This window comes from Thermothielavioides terrestris, chromosome 1, assembly GCF_000226115.1.
Source record: "Thermothielavioides terrestris NRRL 8126 chromosome 1, complete sequence".
Taxonomy (NCBI): domain Eukaryota; kingdom Fungi; phylum Ascomycota; class Sordariomycetes; order Sordariales; family Chaetomiaceae; genus Thermothielavioides; species Thermothielavioides terrestris.
This window is the reverse complement of record NC_016457.1, coordinates 4,828,883-4,846,806: the sequence shown is the minus strand read 5'-3', so window position 1 is coordinate 4,846,806 and position 17,924 is coordinate 4,828,883. Positions and strand designations below refer to the sequence as shown.

Sequence of the window (17,924 nt, the reverse complement as noted above, 5' to 3'; positions counted from 1 at the left end):
GAATCATGGTCCAGAAAGACCCGTGAACGGGATACTGCGTACACAGGACGGTCGGGGGTGTCGAGGGAGGCACCTATCACAACTCACCATATCTGTCCTGGTAGTTACGGTTGCTACCCCGCCTCGGCCGCTTCCAGTACGGATACAGGGACACCATCAGCTGCAGGTCCCGTCACCCAACCCACCGGTCCTGATATCTCGATCCTGCACAACGCGGCAGGGATGACGCGGGGAGGGCGAGACGAGCCAACTTACACTAGCTAGCTCGATGCCTTCTTCTCCGAATACACGCAGTAACGAAGGAAAGCGTCCATTCATCTGTGGACTACTTTGCCAAAGCAGGACATCTCCAGTCCGTTATATTGGCATTTTGACGCAGCAACTTCCGCGGCCAACGACCTCGGCCACCTACTGGCTGGGGGTTCCTCTCAGCTCGTCAAACCAAACCTAGATCGCCACCCAAATTTCAGGGGAATGTCAAGCAACGGGCACAGGTATGAGGGTCTCCCAGTTACGAGCTATCAACTTTTCTCGCAAGCTACTGCAGGTGAGGCTAAATCTGGCAGGTCCGCTCAAACAGGGCAAAAGCAGCGAGAAGCGTGAGGCGCGCTCTCTTGTGTCGATTCGAAAGTTCTGATGATGGCACACGGTGTCATGCTTGCCCCCCAATGCAACCCCGGAAGCCTGGGCCGTTTCAGCCAGCGACCCGTTGATGCGGTTCGACCGCCGCCGCCCAGGCTACCGGAGAAGTTGCTGCTTCCCCGGCGACGCTAAGGAGGCGCTACTCGGGAGTTTAACGACGAAGGCCAGCAAGTCGCAAAAGCTGATGTGCCTCGTCCCGCCAATCAGCTACTGCACTAGTGTATATTGATGCCTAGTATACCTTACATAGTGTACACAGACACTCCACTAGTGTACGCGATGGCGACGATTTCAAGGGAATGAGTCCCGACGGGCAGGAAAGGGTACGCCACTGCCGCAAGATCCACCGTGCTATCCTCCCCTTGGCTTCCTTGCGAGACCAGGTCAGGGAAGTTTGTTGTGCTCTAGTGTCGTGTAGTGTAGTGTAGCAAGCGGGACCCGGCAGGGTCGAGGTCATCCCTCGGGTAAAGTGGCCTATTGTGGTATCATGCACTTTACTCAAAAGTGTTCGGAGTACGCAGAAGTGTACACTACAGCAACTTGCAGATGATTAACGTTACTGCCGCCCCGCTCCCAATTTTCAGTTTCAGGGGTGCTGCGCCCGCCGCCCTTGCTTTTTGCGAGCCCAGCATTCTGGTTGCGGGAGATCCCCCGTGTCGAGCTCTCGGGGCCATCATGCGCAGGCAATTGGTCGGCCGCAGCTGGGAGCACGCACACTCAACCCCACCACATCCAGGCAAAACACGCCATGCCTATTCCGTATTCGGTCCTCCCATTTTCGCTTGCCCATTGAGCGACACGTGCTGGCAACGGCTACAAGGAATGGCAATGGGGCGTTTCGAGCTGCTCATAGCCTGGAATACTCCGTCTTTGTTAGATGAGACCAGAGAGCGAGATACGCAAAAGAAGACCGAGCAGTGGGACGACGAGGAAAATGGAGGTGCTGAGACTTGGCGTTGTGTTGGTTGAAATGGACTTGCTGCTCACCGCAATCTCGCAAGCGTGGGGGTTGCAACGCTTGTGGGAACTCGGGAAAGGAGTGCCCCGCACGCACCGTCCCTTCCTTCCGTCAACAAGACCCAATACCATCACCGAGGAACAGGGTGCTCTCAAGGTCAACCTGGCCTCGGCAGCCACCCACTCCAACTCTCTCAGTTCCAGTTACCCGGGGCTGCGCTTCCCAGGTAAGGTTGTTAACTACGGAATAGTTAGATGCGTATGGAGGGCTCCTCGCCAAGTCCAGGTCAGCATCAGCCAGCCTTCCAGCTAACGACAACCCAGGCGGTATGTACATGTCAGGTACAGTTCAAAGCTGATTACGTTTGAATCTGAACCTGAACGCGCCGTCGGCCACCAGGACACGTTCTCAGTGCGAAATTGCGCATCCGGATGGCATCATACACTACTGTGCACATAGTCATACACCTACAGTACAGCGCGGAAAGGCAGACCAGTTGATCCCTTCACACCGCCAGAGGCGACGATGGGACGGCGTCGCGCCCAGAGGGGGCCAAAGTCGACAAATTTGGGAGTCACGGTTTCGAGGCCCTTGAAACGACTGGCCACGAGGATGCCTCGCCTGCAACGCTCCTGGATCCTCGCGCATCATTGGCTACCAAACTCGGCTTCGAGTGCCCAGGGAAACCCGCGCTAACTACGGATAACGTCGACTCTCTAAGCTATCGACCCAGCCACATTTCCGCGGGTGCTGGTCTGCTGGTATGCATCATGGAGGGCAGATGTGACGCGCCGACGCAGTCCCCTGGACTTTGGCCGTCCCCGTTCCATGTCCACGGATCTGACGCCACCGTCCCAGCAATTCTCGTTTCCCGCGCTTAGCCTGGATTTGGGATAACCAGTGGAGAAGGGGCTGTCGCCGAGGAGCCGGCCACCCATACGCCAACTCGCCCCCGCGGGAGTCCTCCCATACCTTGGACGGCTAGGCTGTGGTATACTTGCGCTGTCGTATACGGTGGACCGCAGTGGCTTAACTGCGCAGTGGTAACTACCAAGGTACAGTAGTGTACACTAACCGTCAGCTCACTGGTCCCCGGATCAGCTCGCTCCGCATTATTCGCCGACGCAGGCCTGCATCGGGCTTCCACCCCAGCGGGCCAGGATCGACTGCTGGCCTTTCCTTTCATCCAAGAGCCCTGTCATTCTCGCGCTCTGTGCGCGGTGCGCGGCCTTGGGGAAGACCTGCTCTGCGTTCTGCAATACGACGGCAATCCGGACAACATTGGATAGGGAGAAGCGGGAAATGCGTGTCGTGCACAATCCCATACACGGCGACGTCCCACAACATTTCTATGCCCTGCAGCCTGCAGAGTTGTTTCGGCAGAGGCTCGCGCCGAGAGGATTGGCGCGCCCCTGTTGCAGCTCTCCGTCAATAGCCACACTACACTATGGAGGACGCTCCTCACTGCCCTGCCCCCCAACCTCCTTGGGTGGGGGCGGGGTAGATTATGCGCGCCCCCTCGAGGCCCTGAGGCCGAACGGCCCTCTCAGACGGTGCAGCTGATCAGAGCGCCTAGCGCGGATGGCGTATATTTCGTGCTGAGCGAGCGAAACCGGCGATGGGCACGTTGCGCCGAGAATGCAGCTGCACGATCGGATCCCGGAGCAGGGAACAGGCTTCGCATTATCGTACATCTTCTTGCGGGCACAGACTCGTCCAGGTTACCAGGGGACCTTGAACGACCTGTGTGGGACGGCCCGGGTCCGTTCTCACAACTTTAAACTACTCACTAGTTCACTACTAGCTTCTTTCGACCGCTCGGCTCAACTGCACAGACGTCCGGTACGACCGGGACCGTGAGCAGGAGGAGACCTGCTGTAACTCGGGGACACAGAGCTCAGCCACATCTCGTCGACGAGACATGAACCCGCAAAGTCGGATCGAAGGAGGGACGGTGACACTGCTGCGGTTCGGATACTGATGGCCGGCTTAGCAGCTCCATCTCCTCCTGCACGATTTACTGGACCTGACGCTGTAGCCCGCCGAGGCGAGGGCGGCTGAAGTCTCAATCTCGCTGAGCTTCTTGCTCCTCCCCCGAGATCCGGCAGGCGCCCGGTCAATCACAACGCCGCCGCCGCGCTTGGTACCTGCATCCGGACACAAAATGGATGTTGTGCTCCGTGGTACAGCAGCAGGCGGCTGGACAATCGCTCCGTATCTGACCCCTCTCAGGTCCCCGAGTTAACCCCCCCCCCCCCCCCCCCCAACAACTCCTTCTCTCCGGGGCGCCGCACCGACCAGTACACGACGGCGACTGGCAGAGCACGGATTCGTGCACATGAGGATTTCGACCTGCCGCCTGCCGCTGGCGCTGCTGGTGCAGGAGTATCTGTCTGCACGGAAATCCTGTCCAGAGCCGCACCCAATGGGGACCCGCCTCCAGGGCTCCGCCAGGATGCTCCCGATCTGAGCCGCCAGTGCTCCCCCTTGGTTTCTACCCCGGATTGGTCAGGTTGGGTCCCGAAGATCTGGCTAATATTCCGCAAGTGGCGGACCAAAAAGGACAGCGCCTGGCAACCTGGGATGATGGGGATCGCCCGCGGTCGCGGTCCCGGCCGCAAAGGTTCCCTTTCTCAACCTCTTTCCTGCCAATAACTAGACTGGTCACGTTGTCAGTGGGGGTTCGCATGGACGGGCCCCAGGACGCCGGGGGGTCGTCGTTAAAGAGGTCCCGCCAAGACTAATTTCGGAACCTACCGTTTACAAGTATTTACAATCGCCAAGGGGTGAGCGGGGCCACGACGACGTTGAGTAATATCGACAACAAAGATTCGCAAAGTCTCGTAGCAACAACTTCGCGAAACCTCAACCAAATCGAAAAAAAAGAAAACGAAGTTAACCCGCACTCTAACCTTAACCCGAATCCTAACTATAAGCCGAACCCTAACTAGCGGGGGGTTGGCGTCGCCCCCCGTACCCCCGGTGAACCAACCCTTGGCGATAGTGTAAACGCCTTGGCGATCGTGGCTACGTAAAAACGTTGTAAAAACATTGCCGACAATTGGCCGAAATTAGTCTTGGCGGGACCTCTTTAACGTCTACCCGCCGGGGATAGCCGCGGTCTGGAGCGGCAAAAGACTTGTGAATGGGGCCAATACACTACGCTACAGAGTACACTAGTCAGTTACCTGGAACAGGGTTGCGGATTGATCGCTGGAGATCTCCACTTGGGGACGGGCAGAGCCGTCAGCCGTGAGTGTGGATTCCCGGCTCACCGTTTCCTTGTCGCCCCTCGTTGTTCGTCCTGCCTTGTACGGAATACACTAACTAACGTTAGTTACCTCCCAAAGCGAGGAGGGTTCTCAAGTGTGTATGTACGTAACTAACTGTGTACTGTGTGACTCGTGTAGGACATGTCCTTCACCACGAGACCCACATGGGGGCGGCAATGGCGTTGATGAGCCTCAGGGATGGCGGACTATAGTAGTATACACTACCTCGCTGCTCCGCAGGGTGGAGACGCCGAGCTCGCGTCCCAAGCCGAGGCTGAATCTCCGGTCATCTCAGGGTTGTCTTTGCATATTTTCTCCCCTTCCTCCCCTTCGCTTTTCCTGCGTTAGCTTCTCGCCATACATCGTCGTCGTCAACCTCTTGTTATCTTTTCTTTCTTCTTTCCCTCTCGTTTCGTCAATATGACCCCCAGCCCTCGCAAGCAAGGTCGAGTGGAGCAGCAGGCTGTCTCTCGGCGCTTTGTCTTACCCTACCAGGAATCGTGAGGGGGGATATTCCGCCGGGTGATCGACAGCGCTATAGATGGGCTGATGGCTAAAGAGGTCCCACCAAGACTAATTTCGGCCAATTGTCGGCAATGTTTTTACAACGTTATTACACAGCCCTGATTGCCAAGGCATTTGCACTATCGCCAAGGTGTTTGCACTATCGCCAAGCGGTGAGTTCGCCAGGGCGCAGAGGCGGCGCCAGCCCCGCGCTGGTTAGAGTTCGGGTTATGGTTAGGATACGGGTTATGGTTAGGGTGCGGGTTATCTCGGTTTTCTTTTTTTTCGATTTGGTTAAGGTATCGCGAAGTTGTTGCGACGAGTCTTTGCGATTGTTCGTTGTTGATGTTGCTCAAAGTCGCCGTGGCCCTGGTCACCCCGCGCCGATTGCCGCTCACCCCGTGGCGATTGTAAATACTTGTAAGCGGCAGTCTCCGAAATTAGTCTTGGCGGGACCTCTTTAGCCATAACCATGGATGGGACGATGGGAAGCGAGAACCGTGGCCGTGGTTGGGCCTTGCCGTGATTTCCGCAAGCCGGGCGTCCCATGGCCTCGAGCCCCCCGGATGGTCTATCGGGCGCGTGGTGCTCGCCACTCTCTCTTGCTCGATGTGGACTGATAGTGTACGTGCGTACACTAGTGAGGGGACACACCGCCGCCGTGGATCTGTCTGCTTGCGGGAGCTGCGCTGCTGGTTGGAAGTCGCCGTCTGATGATGGGGGCGGGGGCCGGCGCGCGTGTCCATTGAGTCTCTTCTCGTTTCTGCTTCGTTCGTTGCTGTGCGAACTGCTGCTTACTCCGGATACGGCACGGGAGTAGCTAGCTGCTTTGCTCGTGCTCGTCCTCGTCCTCGTCCTGCGGAGGATCCCCAGCAAGTGCCCGGCCGCTGTTTTTTTGTTGGCCTATTGCATAGATCGACGACGAAGTCTGCCCGGCTACCTTCTCCGAGGCATGGACGGTGCAGATGAGACATACATGTTGAGCCTCCCCGTCTCTTTTGCCTCCTGTCTGGCGCACTGCCTGAAGATCCGGCTGAGACGCAGTGTACATACACAGGACTGGGTAAGCTGGGAGTGCTCGCCACTGACATGCATTGCACGAAGTCGATGCGTGCAGCAACGCCTACGCTTGCGGCTGCTGTCTTTGTCTGGTCTCATCTCGTCTTGTCTTGTCTCGTCTTGTCTCGCCTTACCTGGTCTCCCACTCGCCGGGTCTCGTCCGGTCCAGTCTCTCTGCCTGGTTATCTGCCTACATATACACTACATGACACTAAAGCCGGTTGAATCCTTCCACCTTTTCTTATTCTCCCACCCTCTTCTCCCATCTTACTCTCCGTTTCGCCATTCACGTCTATCTCCTGCGTCAAGCAGGATATCACGTTACAGTTTGGTGCCGGCAGGTGAGGAGGGCCTGCAGGATCGGGCCCGGCTACTGCGTTCGACACACTGCCGTGGCCTCCCGCCAGATGCGAGTGATCGTGACTGAGGTGCTCGCTCGCCACGGGGAAGCTTCCGAGCTGCGTCTCTGTCTCGTCCGTCCGTCAGTCTATCGGTCGGTCCCTCCCGCGGGTTCCTGCATTTCGGTCTGTGTGCTTGCCTGCCAACCTACCTACCCGCCCGTCTGTGCTCTCGTATTGTCCCAGCTCGAGAATGGTCCTCGCTTGATATCGTCTCACGTCAATTGCTGGGTCTGTACATACCCGCCCGGCCACCATCGGGTTACCTGTTTTGCGTAGACCCGACGGCGCTTGGAGCAGTTTGTTAGTTACCCGGATGGGAAACCCGACATGGCCGTGTGTATGTGTCTGCGCCTGCGGGACGCAGGGACTACGGGTGCTTCCGGTCGATCATATGCTGGGCAATAACTAAGTACTGTGGCTAGTTAAGCTTGCAGAGATAGGCGGGCTCTCTTGGTCTGGAGCTGACTCCGGCGCTTGTTTTACGCTCCGGTTTCTTTGCTTTCTTTGTTTTTTTTCCGTGGTTCTGGGACGGCGCCTGCTTATCCCTTTCTCCCCCCTTCCCCCTGGCACACAACCATACGTGTACACCACAGGAGTAGGTGGGGGTTTACTGGGCGACGGAACGAGGGGTCTCGAACCTGCCACGCCTCGTAGCTCATGATCATGGAATTCTGGATTGTGGGATGGGATGTGGGCGGGGTGTCGAATTGTTTCTCCGACTAGGGCCGGGACCGGTGGCGATGTTTTGAATAGGGGGCTGTTTAGCAAGGCTGGGCCCGGGGGTGGGCGGCTGAGGAGGGCGTGAGGGCCTGGATTGGCGTACTCTGGCCATCCCCTAACATTGTCTACAGAGTTCCTGACTGACTTACCCGCGAAGATCAGCTGGGAAGTGGGGGGGTGGGTGTGCGTATACATTGATATTCGTGTGGACATTGCCCGTGGCTGGCTGGTTGTGGCCGAGTCTCGGGTCTCGGTTTCTTTTCCTTCCTCTTCAAGCTCCCTCCGCGGGGCGGCGGGAGCTTTCTTGCGCTGCTCTGCCCGATGATGTGATCGATGATGACGACGGCGGCACAACTGGCTACGGAAAGCATGCCAGAATTCGGCGTGTACGTGCGTGGGTGTGTGGTCGGGCATTGCTTGGGCTGAAATTATCGTGTTACTGTCTCGTGTCGCGGGTGTTGATCTCAATTACTTATCGCACGGGGACAGCCGGGCCTCGATCATTGCTGCTCTGTCACGGCGGCCCCCCTCTGGCACGCCCTCTCGTCTGGCTCAACCCGAGTGTCTTGGAAAGCAGGGTACGGTGGCGAGTCTCTTGGAAGTTGGAAGGGAACCAGGGTGTGCGGCTGTGTATGGCTGTGTCGAAGCAGTTGTTGATGTGAGATGGGCCAGGATGAAGAAGGGGTTTCTTGGCGGCAGGAGTGCTGACTCTCAGAGCGGATATGTGTCTGTCGGCACCTGGTGAGAGTCTCAGGCTGGCCCTTACTGTGTCGGGAACCGTGAACTGGAGAGAGCACTTGGCTGGGGGTAGAGCAAGAGCACGCAGGTTCTCAGACTTGATGGAACACAACTGGTAACAGGAGGATGTTGGGGTGTTGATGCGTTCAGATCACGGTTCTGCGACTGGCCCTGCTCGGAGCTTACTCTGGGCTTGACTCTGAGAACGATACCACTCCGCGACTATCCTATGGCTCCCTTGGGACGTACTGTTCACGCCTGATCCAGAAGCTGGCCGCTCCTCCGTTTGGGTTGTCCAGATGGTCCGCCCACAGACCGTTTTCTAGTTCCCTGAGATGGTCTGCCCCTATCCTTCCCTATTGGAAGCTAACCACCGGCAGTGCTACAGGAACAGGATCAGAATAAATGTTCCGAGACAATTGTTGATGCTGAGGTTGACGAGATCTAGGGTGAGAAGACAGGACTGGCCCGGTGCACAAGACGGAGACATCAATTTCAATGTCAAACAACGAAGTCAGGGTCAAGCAAGTGATGCTCGCTCCTCTTGTGAAGCTAGATGCCCACACAGGGACAGAATCCAGGCAAGAAGTAGCTAGTCCAGCACGAGATTTGTTCGACGTATACAAGCGAGCCTGAAAAGCGGACAGTTTGTAAGGCTGTGTTTGGGGGGAGGATGGACTTAGTCGTCCAGCAAGGCACCATCTCGTCGGGGATGAGCTCAGCCTCGCTTGTTTGACGCCTAAGTCGCCGGAGATTGCTTCGTATTTCACTTGTAGATACCTGGGAGACTGCCACAGAAGTGCGGAAGTAGGCCGGACAGCATCGGCGAAATATGGGTGCTCTCCTTGGAGCCCAAGTATCAGTACAGGCGCCTGTTCAGATGCACCAGGATGCCGCCTCTGGATGGGCTTCCGAGGTTCGCCTGTGGCCTTCACTACCAAGGAATGCGGAGTACGTCCGACACCGTGAGCGTCTGGGCGTTGGAGGGTGCGGCTGGAGCCGGCGCAGACGAGAGTCAACAGCGAGGTTCCCTTGGACTTGCAAAGTCATTGAGCTGACAACCAAGAAGCGACGCCGAACCGTGCTACCCAACCAGATGATATCCGCCTCGAGCCTCTTGCAACGCCGGTCCCCCGTCTAGATCTATGCCACAACATGGTCCTTCCCGCCGCGCGCCAACCGCGGCAGATAGTACTTTACATTCTCGTACACGAGGAACGTCACCCACGTCGCCGGCAGCACCCTCACCACGCCGGGCACGACGCCGCGATAGAAGCCCCTCACGCCTTCCTCCCTCCACAGCTTCCTCACCACGCCGGACACGCCCTTCCCGAAGAGCTCCTCGGCATCGTGGTGCTGCAACCTGCTCCTCAGCACCTGCAGCGGATACGTCGCGGCGCCCGCCACGAGCTTCGACACGGTGGACAGAACCAGCGTGGCCTCGTTCGACACCACCCCTTCTTCCCCTCCGACGCCGCCCTGACCGCGCCTCTTCTTCGACGCGAGGTACATCTTCCGCGCGGGGTCGTACACGGCGAACTGCACCGCCCCATGACTGACGGCCAGCATGCCGACGCCCAAGCCCCTGTAGAACCCCCACGGTCCCTCCTCGCGCCACAGCCGGACGGCGCCGGACCACATGCTGGGGTAGGCGCCGGCGGCGGCGCGGTCGGAGGCGAGCATGCGGGTCTTGAGCACCCAGATCGGGTTGGTGATCAGCTGGGTGAGGGCGCCGGCGGCGAGCGAGGCGGCGAAGAAGTCGGCGGGCGTGAGGCGCTGGCGGACCTGGGCCGGGGAGCGCGGGTCCGGGTCCGGCGCGTGGCGCGCGGCCGCGCGCAGGTGGGCCAGCCCGCGCTCGAGGCGGGCCTTGAAGAAGAAGAAGGCGGCCCAGCTGGTCGCGTTGCCGAGCAGGTTCGGGGTCAGGCCGCGGTAGAGGGCGGCGACGGGCCGGTCGGTGCGGGCGAGGGCGCGGATGAGGGAGACGGTTGTTGGGGAAGCGGCGGGGGAGGAGGAAGAGGAGGAGGAGGAGAGGGCGCTGCGGTGGACTGGATGGTTGGGAGGCGGGTGGAAGTTGTGGTTAGTTGTCAGATCAGGTTACCTAATTCGAAGCAGTTGGAAGCACGCACCCTGCATGCGCGTCTTGACAATGTCGAGCGGGTGCACGATCAGGGTGGCCATGGACCCGGCCGAGAGCCCCGCGACCGTCTCGACGAGGGCGGGAGAGAGGCCCGCATCTTTCATTTCCGTTATAGAGACGTCTGGCGGTAGTCGCTACATGGGTCCGGTGGAAAGTACTGCTTTTCCGTGTCAGAGGGCGCGCATGGTCGAGCGAGCGCAGCTGGTCGCTGGAGAGTGACAAAGGGTAAAAAAAAGGTATGACGCAAGGGCCCTGAGAAAAATATCCGTATCCCGGCCTCTCTCGGCCGAACAGCAGCCAAAAGCCGAGGGCTGCCATCAGACAGCAGGCAGGGGAGAATCAAGCCACGCAACACAAAAAAAGAAACGAAAAATGCGCAAAGCCTCAAGATTGCTCGTCCACGTCTCGATCATTATTGCGGGAGATATTCCGGAGTTATAGTGTACAGTGCCGGTCATGAGGTGTTAAGGCCCAGTTCTCAGCCTCCCAGGCTTCCATGACATCCCATGGTCCTTATGCCGCCGGCCGCCCTTCCCTTGGGTCGATTCTTCATCCCCCCGAAGTAACATTATTGGTACAGTTTGTCGAGTCCTTCATTCCGCAGTTGGAGCAGTGCAGCTATTTAAGAGAGCGGGGAGAGGAGGCTGCGGAACAAATAGTTAGAGCGGATGGCCGTGCTCGGAAGAAACACCGTCTGCGCCAGACATACCGGATGATAGATGGCCGGGGCTCGCTGCGGGTGTAGCCTGGAGGGGGTCAGTACTTGTCTCACCATCTCAATCGCGAGGACCGGAGATGCATACCAAGATAGAGGATCAAGGGCAGGTAGCCACTGGTACATGTCCGGTCAGCAACCCGGCGGTCGGAGGGTTCGGTTCCTGGGTGGTCGGGGCATACTAGTGGATCGCAACCCGTGAGATCTCGATGATCCTCCCAATGCGCTCCTGTGTCGCAGGGTGTCAGCGAGCTCGGCACTGCCGCCGGCGGCGCCAACGAACGGGGGACAAGAGGCGAACCTTCGACTCCTCGGAGAGGGCAAACATCTTGAGCGGCGAGTCCGGAAGATATGATGCTGCCTTATATTTGGTTTTGTCTAGTGCTCGCCGGCGATGACGGTGGGCAAGGAGGCACTTGTTCTTGGTGTGGAACCCTGAACGAACAGGCGTCACGAGTTTGTCAATGCAATCAATCAGTGCTTCAGTTGCGGCAAAATCCTTTTTTGGGCGGTCTGGGGGCTCAACAGCCTTGGCCCACAGCCTGGTGCTTGGCACGCTGCCTGCCGCCGCCTGCCGGGCACGAGACCCCCCTGCAGCTGGGCCCCACACTCCATGGAAGCTTGGCTCTGGTGTCGAGCAAGAAAGTTGCCTTCTTGCGTTGCACACTGCGAAATACGCAAAACACGCTCTCGCGACTTTGATAACCCACGCAGCTTTCTTCGCGTCGGAGGAGAGCCTGACTTACCGCAACAATGTCGAGACATTGGTAAGCTCCACTCCCATCAATCAATCGATTTTTGTCTTCATCCCGAGGAAAAATGATTGCCTCCTAACTCGTGCCCAGGGAGCAGAACAAAGATGCGACCGTCTACGTCGGCAATATCGACGAGCGCTTCACGCAGGAGCTGCTCTCGGAGCTCATGACGCAGGTCGGCCCAGTGCGCCAAGTCCACATGCCGCAGGACCGCGTATCGCAGACACACCAGGGCTACGGCTTCGTCGAGTTTGACACGCCCGCTTCGGCAGAGTACGCCGCCAAGGTGCTCAACGGCATCCGCATCTGGGGCAAGCCGATCCGCGTCAACAAGGCCAGCGCCGACAAGCAGAAGGCCGTCGACATTGGCGCCGAGCTGTTCATCAACAACCTCGACCCCCAGGTCGACGAGAAGATCCTCTACGACACCTTCAGCCAGTTCGGCCAGATCCTGCGCCAGCCGAACATCGTGCGCGACGAGAACCACATCTCCAAGGGCTATGGCTTCGTCAGCTTCGACTCGTTCGAGGCCAGCGATGCCGCCCTGTCCACCATGAACGGCCAGTACCTGCTCAGCAAGGCCATCACCGTCGAGTATGCCTACAAGAAGGACGGCAAGGGCGAGCGCCACGGCGACGAGGCCGAGCGCAAGCTGGCCGCCGAGGGCAAGAAGCACAACATCCTCCCCGAGCAACAACCCCTCCCGCCCGCCTTCCACATGACCGCCCCGATATCAGCAGCCGCGCCGCCAGTGGGAGCCCCCACCCGCCCAGGCGCCGCCGTGCCCTCTACCGTCAACGGCCCAGCAGCCGTCGCTCCGCCTGTCAGCGCCACCGTGCCACCCCCGGGCGGCTACGGCAGCATGCCTCCCACAGGGCCGAGCGGAATGGGCCGCGCGGCGCCGCCGCCTCCGTCCTTCGGCGGCCGGCCCATGGGTACCGGCGCCGGCGGTCTTCCGCCGCCTCCGTCCGGCCTCCCCGCGCGCCCTCCCCCAAGCCACGGCGGCTTCGGCGGCTCCGCCGGCGCCTTCCACCACCCGCCGCCCCCCGCCGGCTTCCCCGCCGGGCCCCCGGGCGCCCCTGTCCCAGGCCCAGTCCCAGGCCCGGGGCAGCCGCCCGCATATCCCGGCATGCCGCCGCCTCCGCCCGGCGGGTTCGCCGGTGGGCCGCCCCCTCCTGGTGCGCCGGTCCCGCCGCCGGGGTTCATGCCGCTTCCGGCTGGGGTGCCGCAGGGGTTTGGCGCGCCGCCGCCGCCGCCTGGGTTCGCCCGGCGTTAGAATGAACGCCGGGCTAGTGGGGAAGGTCAGGGAATTTGCAGCTTGGACCGTGATGGGAACGTCGAGATATTTGTTCAGATATGCGTGGCAGCAAAAATGGTGTAGATCATCCAAGGGAGCGATGGCGGGTACCGCCTCTCCCGTTGCCGGCTTGACCCCGCCAACATGGGGGAGAGCAGACCAGTCCAGTCAACTCCCGGAGGGAAGGAAAGCGACAAGCGATCAGTAGTCGCAGCATCACGCCCGCCCACGACGGACAACAAGACAACGGCGGATGATTGACGTCCCTATGTACCCTGACATCGGGGCTGTGACCTGCAGGAATAGGAATAGGGTTGCGGCCCTCTTGTTCCACACAAGGGGGCTCTTCTCCTACGACACGAACTGCCAGGATTCATTTTGTGCCAGGGTTAGCGACGACACTTTCCAAATCTACCTACTTACTCCTCTTCTCAGCCGCGGGAGCTAACACATATGCACACACACACACCACAGCTCCTCGGCAACCCGCTCGAGCAGTGTCATTCGCACAAGCTTCGCGTCACCATATGCGGTTATGCGGCGTCAGGCAGGTCACACGAACAAACTTCGGTGGCGAGCGTTGCGGGACCTGCGATGACGCAGCCTGCTTTATATCAAGCGGAAGCTTGGATAGATAGGACACCGGGACGGAGGGAGCAGCGAGTCAAAGCAGGCCAGAGAAAAGGGAGAAGCTCAACAGGCCGCAGTTCTGTGCGCTGCCCGAGAATAGAATGTTGTTGCTCCATATGATGCCATTTGAAAACAAAAATAATAGATTTTTTTTGTGGCACTGGCCGCTTGTAGATTCCCGGAACAGGCTTTACCCTCCTGTCTTTCGTTTGCCTTCCAAGGTATGGAAATGCGGTAACATACACGACAATCATACAACGTGTGCTTTGCGACGCCCTGTCCAGTTCACCAGGCAAAGCAAGACTCCAAGTCATGCCCCTCTCCCTTTCAAAGGGAAAGAAAAGACGGCGAAGGTCCACCACCCCCCAACCGGCAATCTAAGCAACCTCCATCCCCTCCCCGCCCTGCCCATCCAGCTCCCGCTCCCGCGCCCGGGCCTGCTCCTGCTCCCGGGCCTGCTCCTCCATCTCGGCCCGCAGCCTCGCGCGCTCCTTCTCCGCCTCGACGAGGAAGGCCTCCTCGATGGCCGCGCGCCGGCGGAAGACGCGCAGCCAGCGCTCGCCCCAGCGGCGCACGAGCCGCTCGGTCTCGCTGTCGCCGGCGGCGCCCTCGCTGGCCTCCATCATCTCGTCCTTGCTGCCGGCCGCCCAGGCCGCGAGCGCGTCCTCGATGGCGGCGAACAGCGCCCGCATCGCGCGGATCTCGCGCTCGCGCGTCTCCGCCTCCTCGGCGTCCGCCGAGGATTGTGCTTGTTGGTGCGGGGGTGATGGAGGCTTCGTCGCGAGCTGGCGCACGCGGCCGGTGACTTTCATGACCGTGTTGAACACCATCTCGTACAAGTGCGCGGTGGCGAGCGCCTCGCCGCGGGTGCTGCCCGCGCGGCCGATCAAGGCCCAGTTGATGACAGTGGCCGGGGTCAGGATGCTGTAGTTGAGGAGCTTCTCGATGATGGAGAGGGCGACGCCCGGGTGTGCGGACCAGTAGGCCATGGTAGCCGAGATGATCTGGGTGCGCGCGGCGTCCGAGGCGGCGCCCGCGTCGGCGAGGCGATCCTTGGTGCGCTCGATGGCGGCCAGGACGTGCGAGAGCGACTTGTTGCCGAAGTGCAGCACGCACGTCACGAAGACGTCGGTGCTCGCCACGAGCGCGTCGATCTCGCGGTCGATGGCGAGCGACTGGATGCGCTGGATCACCGCCTCGATCTCCTCGTCGGGAGCCTTGCGCTTGAGCAGGGCCAAAATCTCGCGTCCTTCGGCTGCGAATGGGGTATCTAATCCTAGTCAGCGGCAGGTCAGGCGACAAAAATCAAGCTTCGGCAACCCACCATCACTGGCGAACTTGAAATCCGGCGCATCCTTCTCCTTCTCTGGGCTGATCAGCTCTTTATAGGGATCCGGTAGGGTGTTCTTGATGCGTTGCGCAAAGCTGAGCCTGATCTCCTTGTCGAGCGCGCCGTTGATGAACGCCTTCCGCGGATGGACATCCGGCAGGTACACATCGTCCACCCACTCTGTCCACTTCCAGGTGAAGCCGAAATTGCTTAGATGGTGCGAGAACCAGTCGATGAAGCGGTTGGCCAGCTCCAGGTCGAGGCGAGGCGAATTCCGGTAGAGAAAGCGAATGGCGCGCCCCAAGCTCGGCGCTATCGCGGCCGGGGCAAGCTTGCATGCCTCGGTGAGGACGGAGTGGTAGAAAACAAGCTTGTGCTCGGGGTTCGGCAGCTGGAAGAGCTGAGAGAAGACAGCGTCAACCGCGACGTCCTCCGGCTTCCACGTCGATTTGGGTGGCTCGATGTCGCGCAGCTTGTCGAAGGGCGTGGCTCGTGCCGCAAACGTCCGCGGCGCAAAGTAGCAGTCCAGATCGATCAAGTGCCGTGCGGCAACGTTGCGATTAAAGTGAAGGACGTTGATCGTATCGAGCAAAGCATCCCGGATCAGCGACGCCGCGGCGTTACTCAACGGAGGCACAGACTCGACGTCCTGACCTGCGTAGACAGAAAAGTAAACCTCCGGGAACAGCGGCCGCGGGCCGGTGATAACCGTTTCAGGAATCGCGATAGGAGGGAGGGCGTGCTTGGTGGCGTTGTCGAGCTGAGACTGCTGTTCGACATCGCTCAGGGGTAACTGCCACGGCCTCGGCAGGCAGGGCAGCACCCAGCCATTGTTGGCCTCGCTCTGGAGTTGAGTCTGGAGCAGCCCGATCAAGCTCTGCGACTGCGGAGGAGCTTCCTCGCCGCTCTCGGGGTGATAGGGCTCGATGAGCGTCTGTAGGGCGTGTGGCTCTGAAGCAATAATCTCCGTTTTCTCCATCAGATCGGCCGCCTTCTGCACCCACTGGCCCGGCGCAGCGGCCATGACGTACGGAAGCGTCAAGAGGATGATTTTGACAATCTCCGTCCCGATCGTCTGCAATAATCAGTCAGTCCCACCAGCACCACCGCAACTCTTCGGCCAGAAAGACAGCAGGCAGGACTCACATCCTCCGAACTAGCCGTCTGCAGGTCCACCGCCCTCTCAAAAAGGCCCTCCAGCAGCGGAAAGATGCCCTCCCCCTCAAGACACCCTTGCAGGCACGCCAGCAGCTTCAGATAGAGCTTCACATCCCTCCACTCGCCGGCCTTGATCCCCTTCTCCACCGACGCGGCCAGCTTCGCCAGCAGCAGGTCCACGACCTCGGGCCTGGTCACGTTGGCGACGAGCACGACGGCCGCGACGAAGGGCGTCTTGAGCGGCTGCTCGACGGCCAGCTGCAGCGCCAGGTCGACGAAGTTGCCGCGCAGCAGCTCGTCGTCCCAGTTGTCCGTGAAGAGCGTCGCGATCGCCTGCACCTCTTCGTGCCAGGGCCGCATCGGGTTCTCGGCGATGGCGATCAGCTGCTTGCGCAAGCGCACGTGCGGCGGCGCCTCGTAGCGCCGGCGGGGGCCGCGGCGGTCGTAGTCATCGTCCTCTGTTTGAGATTCGGAACGGTCCGTGTTAGTGTGTGGTTTCAGATGAGAGGAAGAATGGTGAGCCGGCCAGACAGCGTAGAAGCTGTCTGGGGCGAGTCCGGGTTTGGAAGTCAGAGGCTGAAGCTAGAACTCACCTCTGAAGCGACGTTTCTTGGGGTTGTAACTGCTGCCGCCGCCGCCTGGTCTGCGGTCGTAGTCGGCCATTGTGGGCTATCGCTTGCCCTTTCAGATCCCGGGAGGAGTGGCAATGCAGGGACCGCTACGGCGGCAAACGGAGTGATGCAAAGGTGACTGTGGCAGAGCTGCAAGTTGAGGATTGCGGGTTGTTGGGATTGCAAAACGGTGCCGTTTACTTAGTCTCCGCGAAACAGTTTCGCGTGAAGTTGCACTTGCCAAGACCAGGCGCGAATTGACTGTGGGTCCCAGACGTCAAGCTTGGGCGGTTGTGGCCTGCAAAGTTAGGCAGGAATGTGGCCTGGAGACCGGTTTCACCAGAGCACAGTAATTACGTTACAAAGAAGTCACCAAAGTGGAAAACACCAAGTATTTGGTGCTCGCTAGGTAAGCATCACGACATGACACAATCATTCGAACAATCTTTCCAAGAGCTCATCAGCCCCAAAATCAGGAAAGAGCTCTCTCACCATAGTTATCCATCTTGCAAGGCTGCTTTCTGAAACCAGCTCAATGTTTCAATGCCGTGTAGCCAACCACCCGCCCACACACCCAGCGGCGTTCTGTCTCAGCCCACCCCTTCACCTCACCTGCCGTGCTTCCCGACCAGATCGCATCTTTCCATCGCGCTAAACCATACACGTAGGTCGACATGACTGTAGTGTAGCACGTAGGACAGGGATAGCTCTTCAGACGGCAAGGCACTTATTTGCCTTGGTAGCTTATCAGTGCCTGGCGGTGCCGGTTGCCACACTTCTTCCCATTTTCTCATGCCGTGGTGTTCCGGCAGGAAAAACAGAAAACACTCTCCTCAAATCCTGGCGTTGCACCCTGAGCAGTCTAGTCTCACCAAACTCATCACCGGTGTACGGATGACACCAAGGCACACCCAAGGTAAAGTAAGGCAGCAAGCAACAGAATCTTCTTTTCTCAACCATACTCTTAGAATACTACCAAGCACAGACAGGCAGGCGC

General features: G+C 59.5%; 4 protein-coding genes across 4 annotated transcripts; 1 reads left to right on the top strand and 3 right to left on the bottom strand.

The window, feature by feature from the left end:
• Positions 1-9,365: 9,365 nt before the first annotated feature.
• Positions 9,366-10,838, bottom strand: THITE_2108629 (uncharacterized protein). Its single transcript, XM_003649700.1, has 2 exons — positions 10,421-10,838; positions 9,366-10,339 (listed from the first exon to the last, which is right to left on the bottom strand). Exons 1-2 carry the CDS (start codon positions 10,533-10,535, stop codon positions 9,438-9,440), a joined length of 1,017 nt encoding a protein of 338 aa, XP_003649748.1. The 5' UTR covers positions 10,536-10,838; the 3' UTR covers positions 9,366-9,437.
• A 215-nt stretch (positions 10,839-11,053) lies between these two features.
• Positions 11,054-11,474, bottom strand: THITE_2084928 (uncharacterized protein; the record flags this gene model as incomplete). Its single annotated transcript, XM_003649699.1, has 5 exons — positions 11,054-11,075; positions 11,141-11,177; positions 11,235-11,263; positions 11,329-11,375; positions 11,448-11,474. 5 exons carry the CDS (start codon positions 11,472-11,474, stop codon positions 11,054-11,056), a joined length of 162 nt encoding a protein of 53 aa, XP_003649747.1.
• Positions 11,475-11,767: 293 nt separating this feature from the next.
• Positions 11,768-13,510, top strand: THITE_2108627 (uncharacterized protein). Its single transcript, XM_003649698.1, has 2 exons — positions 11,768-11,913; positions 11,992-13,510. The coding sequence occupies exons 1-2, from the start codon at positions 11,900-11,902 to the stop codon at positions 13,175-13,177; spliced, it is 1,200 nt and encodes a 399-aa protein (XP_003649746.1). The 5' UTR covers positions 11,768-11,899; the 3' UTR covers positions 13,178-13,510.
• Positions 13,511-13,925: 415 nt separating this feature from the next.
• Positions 13,926-17,140, bottom strand: THITE_2108624 (uncharacterized protein). Its single transcript, XM_003649697.1, has 4 exons — positions 16,910-17,140; positions 16,305-16,774; positions 15,153-16,233; positions 13,926-15,098 (listed from the first exon to the last, which is right to left on the bottom strand). Exons 1-4 carry the CDS (start codon positions 16,977-16,979, stop codon positions 14,206-14,208), a joined length of 2,514 nt encoding a protein of 837 aa, XP_003649745.1. The 5' UTR covers positions 16,980-17,140; the 3' UTR covers positions 13,926-14,205.
• Positions 17,141-17,924: the final 784 nt, after the last annotated feature.